The 11,610-nt window shown below is 53.6% G+C and overlaps 1 protein-coding gene across 1 annotated transcript; it reads left to right on the top strand.

Moving 5' to 3' along the window:
- Positions 1-314: 314 nt before the first annotated feature.
- On the top strand, positions 315-10,852 carry PNOC (prepronociceptin). The gene is made up of 3 exons (XM_068186681.1): positions 315-446; positions 7,172-7,535; positions 10,790-10,852. The coding sequence occupies exons 1-3, from the start codon at positions 327-329 to the stop codon at positions 10,828-10,830; spliced, it is 525 nt and encodes a 174-aa protein (XP_068042782.1). The 5' UTR covers positions 315-326; the 3' UTR covers positions 10,831-10,852.
- Positions 10,853-11,610: the final 758 nt, after the last annotated feature.

The raw sequence follows: 11,610 nt of genomic DNA, 5'->3' as shown, positions 1-11,610 counted from the left end.
CACGTTTTTTTGGGATTTTGAGGGATATTTTGGGATTTTTTTAGCTTTTCACGGGGTTTTGCAGGGTTTTTTGGGTAGTTTTGACCATTTTTTTTTTTTCAGGTTTTTGCAGGTTCTTTATGATTCCGTGGGATTTTGTGGTTTTTTTTTTTTTTTGTTTTGTTTTTTTTTTTTTTGTTTCCGTGGAGTTTTACAGGGTTTTTTTTTTTGGGGGGGGGGAATTTCGCGGGATTTTGTGGGGTTTTCTCGTGATTTTTTTTTTTTATTTGGGGGGGATTTGGCGGGGTTTTGACGCCTCTGTCCCCGCAGCCGCCGCCGGTGGCACCATGAGGGCCGTGCTCTGGGACCTGCTGCTGCTGTGCCTCTGCGCCCGCGCGCGCGGCGACTGCCGCGGCGACTGCCTGCACTGCGACCGCCAGCTCTACCGCGACAGCTTCGACGTCCTCGTGAGTGCCACCACCGCTGTCCCCTGTCCCCACGCCCGCGGGGTCCGGGGGACATCGTGAGTGCCACCACCGCTGTCCCCCTGTCCCCACGCCCGCGGGGCCCGGGGGACATCGTGAGTGCCACCACCGCTGTCCCTTGTCCCCACGCCCGCGGGGTCCAGGGGACATCGTGAGTGCCACCACCGCTGTCCCTTGTCCCCACGCCCACGGGGTCCGGGGGACATCGTGAGTGCCACCACCGCTGTCCCCTGTCCCCACGCCCGCGGGGTCCGGGCACCCTTTTCCCTCTGCTGGGGAATTTCTGGGGATTTGGGGTTTGAGGGGAAGGTGCCGCTTGCTGTCACTGTCGCTCCTGGGTGGGCACTGGGATGGTCACAAACCAGGGTGAAGGTCCCAAACCAGGATGGTCCTGAGGGAAGGTGAAGGTCCCAAACCAGGATGAAGATCCCAAACCAGGATGAAGATCCCAAACCAGGATATGGTCCCCAGGGAAGGTGAAGATCCCAAACCAGGATGGTCCCCAGGGAAGGTGAAGATCCCAAAGCAGGATGGTCCCCAGGGAAGGTGAAGATCCCAAACCAGGATATGGTCCTGAGGGAAGGTGAAGATCCCAAACCAGGATGGTCCCCAGGGAAGGTGAAGATCCCAAACCAGGATGGTCCCCAAGGAAGGTGAAGATCCCAAAGCAGGATGGTCCCCAGGGAAGGTGAAGATCCCAAACCAGGATGGTCTCCAGGGAAGGTGAAGATCCCAAACCAGGATGAAGGTCCCCAGGGAAGGTGAAGATCCCAAACCAGGATGGTCCCCAGGGAAGGTGAAGATCCCAAACCAGGATGGTCCCCAGGGAAGGTGAAGGTCCCAAACCAGGATGGTCCCCAAACCAGGATGAAGATCCCAAACCAGGATGAAGATCCCAAACCAGGATATGGTCCTGAGGGAAGGTGAAGATCCCAAACCAGGATGGTCCCCAGGAAGGTGAAGATCCCAAACCAGGATGGTCCTGAGGGAAGGTGAAGATCCCAAACCAGGATGGTCCCCAGGAAGGTGAAGATCCCAAACCAGGATGGTCCCCAGGGAAGGTGAAGATCCCAAACCAGGATGGTCCCCAGGGAAGGTGAAGATCCCAAACCAGGATGATCCCCAGGGAAGGTGAAGATCCCAAACCAGGATGGTCCCCAGGGAAGGTGAAGATCCCAAATCAGGATTGTCCCAAGACCTCAGCCATCCCCACATTCCATCCCCATTACTCATCCCAACCCCAAACCCCTGAGGAGCCTCCAAATTCCCACTCGGAGCCCTGGTGGGGTGGGATGAGCTTGGAGATCCCACAGCTCCTCTGGGCCTCGATCCGCGTCCCACACGGGATGGGAAGCATCGTGAACCCGGAATTTTGGTCTTTTCCGGCTCCTAAATCCTTTCTTCTGTCCTCTGCTGAGCCGTGGCCATGTCCCGGCGTTCCCGGAGGATTGTCCACCTCCTCCTTTTATTTGGGATAACAAATCCCACGGGGTGGACACGTCCCCCACCCTTCCCCAAAGGAGCCGGCAGCTTGGAAGCCCCCAGGGTTGGGAAATATCCCAAAAAAACCCAGGAGAAACCAGAAACTTCCAGGAGATGCTGGAGTCACCCCACTGCCACCAAGGGCACGTCACTGCCACCAAGTTTTGGGGTGCCACCACCCTGGTTCAGCCCCAAAACAACGCTTTGAAGGCACCTGAACCTCTGTGAGATCCCCTTTTCCTGCCTGCTCCTGCTCCTGGAGCTCCAACTGGAACCTTAGGGAGGAGCTGGGATGGTTGGTGGTCCATGGACCCCATGGCAGGTCCTATCCCAAAACCAGAGCAGTTGGAACCGGAATTTTGGGGTCTCCTGGGGATCAGTTTGGGTTGGAAGAAGCCTCGTGGTGGGATTTGGGATCTCCTGAGGTTCAGTTTGGGTTGGAAGAAGCCTCGTGGTGGGGTTTGGGGTCTCCTGAGGTTCAGTTTGGGCTGGAAGGAGCCTTGTGGTGAGATTTGGGATTTCCTAAGGTTCTGGGCTGAAAGGAGCCTCGTGGTGGGATTTGGGATCTCCTGAGATTCAGTTTGGGCTGGAAGGATCCTCGTGGTGGGGTTTGGGATCTCCTGAGGTTCAGTTTGGGCTGGAAGGATCCTCATGGTGGGGTTTGGGATCTCCTGAGGTTCAGTTTGGGCTGGAAGGAGCCTCGTGGTGGGGTTTGGGATCTCCTGAGGTTCAGTTTGGGCTGGAAGGAGCCTCGTGGTGGGATTTGGGATCTCCTGAGGTTCAGTTTGGGCTGGAAGGAGCCTCGTGGTGGGATTTGGGATCTCCTGAGGTTCAGTTTGGGCTGGAAGGAGCTTTGTGGTGGGGTTTGGGATCTCCTGAGGTTCTGGGCTGCAAGGAACCTTGTGGTGGGATTTGGGATCTCCTGAGGTTCAGTTTGGGCTGGAAGGAACCTTGTGGTGGGATTTGGGATCTCCTGAGGTTCAGTTTGGGCTGGAAGGAGCCTTGTGGTGGGGTTTGGTGCGACCTTCCACCATTTCCAAAGCGACGTCTGATGAAGTCCCACCAGGTCCGTGGAGCAGGAGATCCCTGGAATTACTGGTGCCAGGGAGGGACAGGGACCGGCTGCTCCTGAAGATGGGGGTGAATCACCCCTGTCCAGGTCCCCAAGGCCACCAAAGCCACCAACCTAAGACGGGGAAGACCCTCCCCATGTGGTCTTGGAGCATCGGCCACTCTTCACCGAGGATTCCTGACCCACTCCGAGCTGGGGACAAAAACCACTTCCAGGAGAATTGTCACCTCAGCCCGGTGGCCCAGGAGCCCGGGATATCCATGCCAGAGGGTGACGGGACCTTGGAGCTGTCACCTCCGTGGGCTCCATCACCTCCGGCAGCACGGACCCTTCCAAAGCCTTGGAGATGCCAGGAGAGGACCTCAGCTCAGCGTGGGACGCCCTCGGTGACTCCACAAGGCCCCATCCTACGAAACCCCTGCCACCGCCACGTTTGGGGACAATTCTCCCTCTTTTGGGTTCTGTGGGACGAGTCCCCGGGGGTGGGAAGAGCCGACGGAGCCGCGGCCCTGACTGACCACGCCGGGACTGGTGGCACCTCCCCGCTGGCCAAGCTGGTGGTCCCAAGGTGGAGAGAGGTTCTGCAGGGGTTTGGGGCCTGCAGGTGGCCACCAGACCCTCTGGATGTCCCCCAGCCAGTCCCCATTGTCCCATCCCAAGGGAATTCCTTGGATTTACGGGGCAAAAAAAAAGGAGGTTTTGGTGCCTTTCCAGGACTCGATCCCGAATTTGTTCTTGTGTGGAAGAGCCACGGGAAGGACGAACCCGTGGTGAGGAACGAGGTGAAGCAAAAGGTGGTTTGAGGGAAAAAGGATAGAGAAATGGAGATGTCGGGATGGAGATGAGGACAACCCTTCCCTTCCAGGCCGTCCACCCACAGTTCCTTCTGGCCTTTATTGAGTTGGGTTCTTCCACCATTTTCTCCTGGATGGTTTTCCCTGGGCACTGGGTTTGGTGACACCAAAAGAAGGACTTTCCATGTCCTGTCTGGCCTGGAAAGGGATGAGACATGACCGTTGGTCTGGTGGCACCAAAACCCCACAGCAGAGCTGGATCTGTGTCCTGTCCGGCCTGGAAAGGGATGAGACCCAACCGTGGTGGTTTGGTGGCACCAAAACCCCACAGCAGGGACAGGTCCATGTCCTCTCTGGAAAGGGATGAGACCCAACCGTGGGGGTTTGGTGGCACCAAAACCCCACAGCAGGGACAGGTCCATGTCCTCTCTGGAAAGGGATGAGACCCAACCGTGGTGGTTTGGTGGCACCAAAACCCTACAGCAGGGACAGGTTCATGTCCTCTCTGGAAAGGGATGAGACCCAACCGTGGTGGTTTGGTGACACCAAAACCCCACAGCAGGGACAGGTCCATGTCCTCTCTGGAAAGGGATGAGACCCAACCGTGGTGGTTTGGTGGCACCAAAACCCCACAGCAGGGACAGGTCCATGTCCTCTCTGGAAAGGGATGAGACCCAACCGTGGTGGTTTGGTGGCACCAAAACCCCACAGCAGGGACAGGTCCATGTCCTCTCTGGAAAGGGATGAGACCCAACCGTGGTGGTTTGGTGGCACCAAAACCCCAGAGCAGGGACAGGTCCATGTCCTCTCTGGAAAGGGATGAGACCCAACCATGGTGGTTTGGTGACACCAAAACCCCAGAGCAGGGACAGGTCCATGTCCTCTCTGGAAAGGGATGAGACCCAACCGTGGTGGTTTGGTGGCACCAAAACCCCAGAGCAGGGACAGGTCCATGTCCTCTCTGGAAAGGGATGAGACCCAACCGTGGTGGTTTGGTGGCACCAAAACCCCAGAGCAGGGACAGGTCCATGTCCTCTCTGGAAAGGGATGAGACCCACCAACGATGGGATGAACCCCTGTGAGCCAAAGGATGCCGGTGACAAAGGGACATGGTGGGAACGGCCATTCCTGGGGGCTGGAGGAACCAGAGGTCCCCCCGCCTTTGAGGAAGGATGGAGGAGGATCTGGGAAGCTTCCCGTGAATCTCTGGAGAGGTGCTGGAGCACAGATCTTTTCCATCTTCATCCTGCGGAGCTGTTCCGAAGGCGTGGAGGACAGGAAGGTCACTGGGAGCAGCCAGCGTGGATTTACGGAGGAGCAGCGGTGCTTGACCAAGCCTGAGGCTGGGCCTGACCTTCATCCAGGTGTCCTGTGACATCCTTGAGGACAATCCCGGAGCAGATAAACCCGGAGGACCGGGACTTCTTCAGGATAACGGTGCAGGAGAATCTCAGCAGATGCTGCAGAGCTGGGAGGGCTGGTGGCACCCCACAGGGTTCTGCTGCCATCCAGAGGAGCATTCCCAGCTGGAGAAACCTCAGGAAGATCAAAGTTCTGCCCCTGCGGAGGAACAACTCCAGGCACCAGGAGCTGCCATGGGAATGGGCCAGAGGTCCCTTCCCACCTCCATCCTATCCCACCTCCACCATTCCATCCCATCCCAGTCTCCACCACCCATTCCCACCTCCACTGTCCCTTCCCACCTTCACCCCATCCCGTTCCACCTCCACCATCCCATCCCACCTCCATCCCATCCCATCCCAGCCTCCACCACCCATTCCCACCTCCATCCCATCCCATCCCATCCCAGCCTCCACCATCCCTTCCCACCTCCACCACCCCTTCCCACCTCCACCCCTTCCCACCTCCATCCCATCCCTTCCCAACCTCCACTGTCCCTTCTCACCCCCATCCCATCCCATCCCACCTCCATCCCATCCCATCCCATCCCATCCCTTCCCACCTCCACCATCCTCTCCCACCTCCACCATCCCTTCCTATCTCCATCCCATCCCTTCCCACCTCCACCATCCCATCCCATCCCATCCCATCCCATCCCATCCCATCCCTTCCCACCTCCACCATCCCATCCCATCCCATCCCATCCCTTCCCACCTCCACCATCCCATCCCATCCCATCCCACCTCCACCATCCTCTCCCACCTCCACCATCCCTTCCTATCTCCATCCCATCCCTTCCCACCTCCACCATCCCATCCCAACCCATCCCATCCCATCCCATCCCATCCCATCTCCACCATCCCATGAGTCAGTGATTCCTGGTCTGTAGGACCCAGCGGAGCTCGTGCTGGCGGAGGAGGAGTGCGGAATTCCACAGGGCAGTGTGGGGCGTGTCCGGGGGAGGCTGGAGAGCGATGCCGAGCATCTCCACCACCTTCCACCCCTCTTGGAGCCCACAGCGGGCTCTGGGAGGAGACACCTCAGGGATGAGGCCCGGCACGCGCCCAAGAGCTGCCAGCACCTTCCCACAGGCGTTCCCATCGGGTTGGGTGTCGGCACGCGCCCAAGAGCTGCCGACACCTTCCCACAGGCGTTCCCATCGGGTTGGGTGTCGGCACGCGCCCAAGAGCTGCCGGCACCTTCCCATGGGCGTTCCCAACGGGTTGGGTGTCAGGATGCGCCATGGAGCTGCCGGCACCTTCCCATGGGCGTTCCCAACGGGTTGGGTGTCAGGATGCGCCATGGAGCTGCCGGCACCTTCCCATGGGCGTTCCCAATGGGTTGGGTGTCAGGATGCGCCATGGAGCTGCCGGCACCTTCCCATGGGCATTCCCAACGGGTTGGGTGTTGGGATGCGCCGCAGAGCTGCTGGCACCTTCCCATGGGCATTCCCAACGGGTTGGGTGTTGGCACACACCCAAGAGCTGCCGGCATCTTCCCATGGGTGTTTCCAATGGGTTGGGTGTCAGCACGTGCCACAGAGCTGCCGGCACCTTCCCACGGGCATTCCCAATGGTTTGGGCGTCGACACACGCCCAAGAGCTGCCGGCACCTTCCCACGGGCATTCCCAATGGTTTGGGCGTCGACACACGCCCAAGAGCTGCTGGCACCTTCCCACGGGAGTTTCCAATGGGTTGGGTGTTGACACACGCCCAAGAGCTGCCGGCACCTTCCTACGGGCATTCCCAATGGTTTGGGCGTCGACACACGCCCAAGAGCTGCTGGCACCTTCCCACGGGCGTTTCCAATGGGTTGGGTGTCGACATACGCCCAAGAGCTGCCGGCACCTTCCCACGGGCGTTCCCAACGGGTCGGGCGTCGGGACGGCGGCGCCGTTCTCGGCAATGCCCTTCCAACCCAACTGCGCCGCTGACGCCCGCCCGTGTTTCCCCCGCAGATCTGCATCCTGGAGTGCGAAGGCCAAGCCGTGCCCAGGGCCACCTGGGAGCTGTGCGCGGCCGCCAGCCGGGCGGCGCCGCGGCCCCGCCGCCTCTCCGCCCGAGCCTGGCCCTCGGGCGAAGCGGCGCCAGTCGACGTCCTGCGGGTCGCCGACGTCGAGCGCGCCGCGCCGGGAGCCTCGGAGGAGGAGGAGGAGGAGGAGGAGGACATTTCCCGGCGGCCGGGAGCGGGCCGGGCGGCCAAGGGGGTGCAGAAGAGGTACGGGGGCTTCATCGGGGTGCGCAAGTCGGCGCGGAAGTGGAACAACCAGAAGCGGTTTAGCGAGTTCCTGAAGCAGTACCTGGGCATGGCGCCGCGCTCCAGTGAGTACGGCCGCGGCGGCGCCGGCGCCGGCGACACCAACGAGATCTAAGCGGGATCCAACCCTCCACCCCGCCCGCCACATCCCATGGGTGCCATCCTACAAGGGGGCCATCACCAAGAGAACCCATTCGGAAAAATGGCTCGGAAACGCCAGCGCCGGGCACGGGGAGGGACGCGGGGCCACACGGGGAGGGACGGCGGGGGCGCCGCCGGGGACACCTTGGGGGCACCTTTGGGGACATCTTTGGGGTCACCCTTGTGGGCACCTTCAGGGCCACCCTTGTGGTCAGCCTTGGGGTCATCTCCGAGGTCACCTTTGGGAGCACCTTCAGGGTCACCTTTGGGGGCGCCTTTGGGGTCATCTTTGGTGTTACCCTTGGGGTCACCCTGGGGGTCCTGTGGGGTCACCTTTGAGGTCGCCCTCAGGGTCCCCTTTGGTGTCCCCTTTGGTGTCCCCTTTGGTGTCCCCTTTGGGGTCACCTTTCGGTCACCTTTGGGGTCACCTTTCAGTCACCTTTGGTGTCACCTTTGGGGTCACCTTTCGTGTCACATTTGGGTCCCCTTTGGTGTTACCCTTTGTGTCACCTTTGGGTCCCATTTGGGGTCTCCTTTGGTGTCCCCTTTGGTGTCCCCTTTGGGGTCACCTTTGGGTCACCTTTGGGGTCACCTTTCGGTCACCTTTGGTGCCACCTTTGGGTCCCCTTTGGGTCCCATTTGGGTTCACCTTTGGTGCCCCCTTTGGGGTCACCTTTGGGGTCACCTTTTGGTCACCTTTGGTGTCACCTTTGGGTCCCCTTTGGGTCACTTTTGGTGTCACCTTTGGGTCCCCTTTGGGATCACATTCGTGGTCACATTCGGGCCACCTTTGGTGCCACCTTTGGGTCCCCTTTGGGTCCCCTTTGGTGTCACCTTTGGGGTCACTTTGGGGTCACTTTTGGTGTCACCTTCATGGTCACCTTTGGGGTCCCCTTTGGGCCACCTTTGAGGTCCCCTTTGGGGTCACCTTTGGTGTCACCTCTGGGGTCACGTTTGGTGTCACTTTGGGGTCCCCTTTGGGGTCACTTTGGGGTCCCCTTTGGGGTCACTTTGGGGTCCCCTTTGGGTCCCCTTTGGTGTCACTTTGGGGTCCCCTTTGGGGTCACTTTGGGGTCCCCTTTGGGGTCACTTTGGGGTCCCCTTTGGTGTCCCCTTTGGTGTCACTTTGGGGTCACCTTTGGGCCACCTTTGGGTCCGTGGCTGCTCCTCCCCATCCAGCAGGGGTTGGTTGCCCCCAGTAAAATAAATTGGGAAAAAGAAAATCATCAAAATTCCAAATAAAGACGGGAAATGTTTAAAAAATTCATTAAAAAAAAAAAAAAAAGAATAAAATCAAAAAGGATCTAAAACTCCCAGGAGAATTTTGGAATAATGTCAAATAAAGGAGAAAAGGCCGGAAAAAATTAAAATTTCACGACATGAAAATGAAATCGTTCCAAGAGGATTAAAAAGGGAGAGGACAAATGGAAAATATTTCGGAGAAAGAAGCTAAAAATGAAAAATATTTCGAAGAAATGGGAAACGTTTCAAAGGTGTTGTAAAGAAATGAAAGAGAAATTTCAAAATTCTTTTCAAAGGAATAAAAAAGAGAGAAAAAAAAAGAGAGTTCCAAAATATTCTGAAGAAATAAAGAGGAAATTTCAGACATATTTCAGAGGAAATAAGGATGAGATGGAATTATTTAAAGGAAAGAAAAGATTGATCAAAATGATTTAAAAGACGCTTAAAAAAGCGAGCTGAAATATTTAGAGTAAATGGGGGGAAAGCATTTAAAGAAATTTTAAAGGCCAATCGAAGTCCCATCCAATTAAATTAAAAAGATGTCTATAAAACTTTTTAAAAATTAAGAAAAAAAAAATTAAATTAAATAATTAAAAAAAAAATTCAAGAAATAAAAATGAACTCGAAGAAATGAAATAAATGCATATGAAATAAATGAAATAAAAATAAAGGAATGAAAAGCAATTAAAAGAAAATTTTAGGAAGAAAAGAAAGAAAAATCCAAATAAGTAAGGAATTAAAATCCAGAAAAGAAAGGAAATAAAAAGCAAACGCCGAGAGCTCCGGTGAAAATTAACCCGTTCCTGCCCAGCCCCGGGGCAGTTCCAGGGAGATTTCGGGATTTCTCCGCGCCGCCGCCGCTCCCGGCTCCCAGCCTGGGCCCAGCTCTCCCATTTTTCCTCGTTTTCAACCAAAACTTTTCCTTTTTTTCCCTCCCCGGGTGGCGCCTCCCAAAATTCCGGCAGAGAAATTCCCGCTCCTGCCTCAGCTGCTTTGGCTTCTCCTCCTTTTACAATTTTTTCCCTTTTTCCCCCTCACTTTTTAATTTTTTTTCCTTTTTATTTCCCTTTTTCCCCCTCACTTTTTAATTTTTTTTTCCTTTTTATTTCCCTTTTTTCCCCTCACTTTTTAATTTTTTCCCTTTTATTTCCTTTTTTCCCCCTCCCTTGTTAATTTTGTCCCTTTTCCCCCCTCTCGCTTTTAAAATTTTTTCCCTTTTATTCCCTTTTTTTCCCCTCACTTTTAAATTTTTCCCCTTTTATTTCATTTTTTCCCCTCACTTTTAAATTTTTCCCCTTTTATTTCATTTTTCCCCTCACTTTTGAATTTTTCCCCTTTTATTCCCTTTTTTCCCTTCACTTTTTAATTTTTTCCCTTTTTCCCCCCTCACTTTTTAATTTTTTCCCTTTTATTTCCTATTTCCCCCTTTCTTTCCTCTATTTTATTTCTATTATTTTTATTTTTCCCTTTCTTTATTTTGTATTTTTTGATTTTTCCCTTTCCCCATTTTATCTCCCGTTTTTAATATTTTTCCCCATTTTACCCTTTTTTTAAAAAATATTTTCCCTTTCTTTCCCCGTTTTATCTCCTTTTTTTAATTACTTTTTCACTTTATTTCCCTTTTTTCTTCTTCCTTTCCCCACTTTATTTTGTATTTTTATTTATTTCCCCATCCTTTCCCCGTGTATTTTATATTTTTTCATTTTCCCCGATGTCATTTTGTATTTTTTAATTTCCCCACTTTATTTTGGATTTTTTATTTCTTTTCCCCTTCCTTTCCCCATGTTATTTTAGATTTTTTCCCCACTTTATTTTGTATTTTTTTATTTTCCCTGACGTTATTTTGTTTTTTTTTTTTTTAATTTCCCCACTTTATTTTGGATTTTTTATTTCTTTTCCCCTTCCTTTCCCCATGTTATTTTGTATTTTTTTGTAGCGTTCCGGCACCGCCTCCCAGCCCGGCACAGGCAAAATTAAATTCCTGCTCCTGCCCGGCCGCTCGTCCTCTGCCGATCCCAAAGCGCTTCAGGCTCGAAAAATCTCCAAAAGCTCCAAAAGCTCCAAAATCTCTTTGCTCGAAAATCTCCAAAATCTCCAAGAGCTCCGAAAGCTCCAAAATCTCCAAAATCTCTTTGCTCGAAAATCCCCAAAATCTCCAAAACTCCAAAATCTCCAAAACTCCAAAATCTCCAAAAGCTCCAAAAGCTCCAAAAGCTCCAAAATCTCTTTGCTTGAAAATCTCCAAAATCTCCAAAATCTCCAAAAGCTCCAAGATCTCCAAAATCTCCGAAAACTCCAAAATCTCCAAAATATCTTTGCTTGAAAATCTCCAAAATCTCCAAAAGCTCCAAAAGCTCCAAAATCTCTTAGCTCGAAAATCTCCAAAATCTCCAAAAGCTCCAAAAGCTCCAAAATCTCTTTGCTCGAAAATCTCCAAAATCTCCAAAAGCTCCAAAAGCTCCAAAATCTCCAAAATCTCCGAAAGCTCCAAAAGCTCCAAAAGCTCTAAAACTCCAAAATCTCCAAAACCCCAAAAGCTCCAAAAGCTCCAAAAGCTCCAAAAGCTCCAAAAGCTCCAAAATATCTTTGCTTGAAAAGCTCCAAAAGCTCCAAAACTCCAAAAGCTCCAAAATCTCCGAAAACTCCAAAATCTCCAAAAGCTCCAAGATCTCCAAGATCTCCGAAAACTCCAAAAGCTCCAAAATCTCCAAAATTTCCAAAAGCTCCAAAAGCTCCAAAATCTCCGAAAGCTCCAAA

The sequence above is a fragment of the Anomalospiza imberbis genome, chromosome 3 (assembly GCF_031753505.1).
Source record: "Anomalospiza imberbis isolate Cuckoo-Finch-1a 21T00152 chromosome 3, ASM3175350v1, whole genome shotgun sequence".
NCBI classification, from domain to species: Eukaryota; Metazoa; Chordata; class Aves; order Passeriformes; family Viduidae; genus Anomalospiza; species Anomalospiza imberbis.
This window is presented reverse-complemented; position numbering and strand designations above follow the sequence as displayed.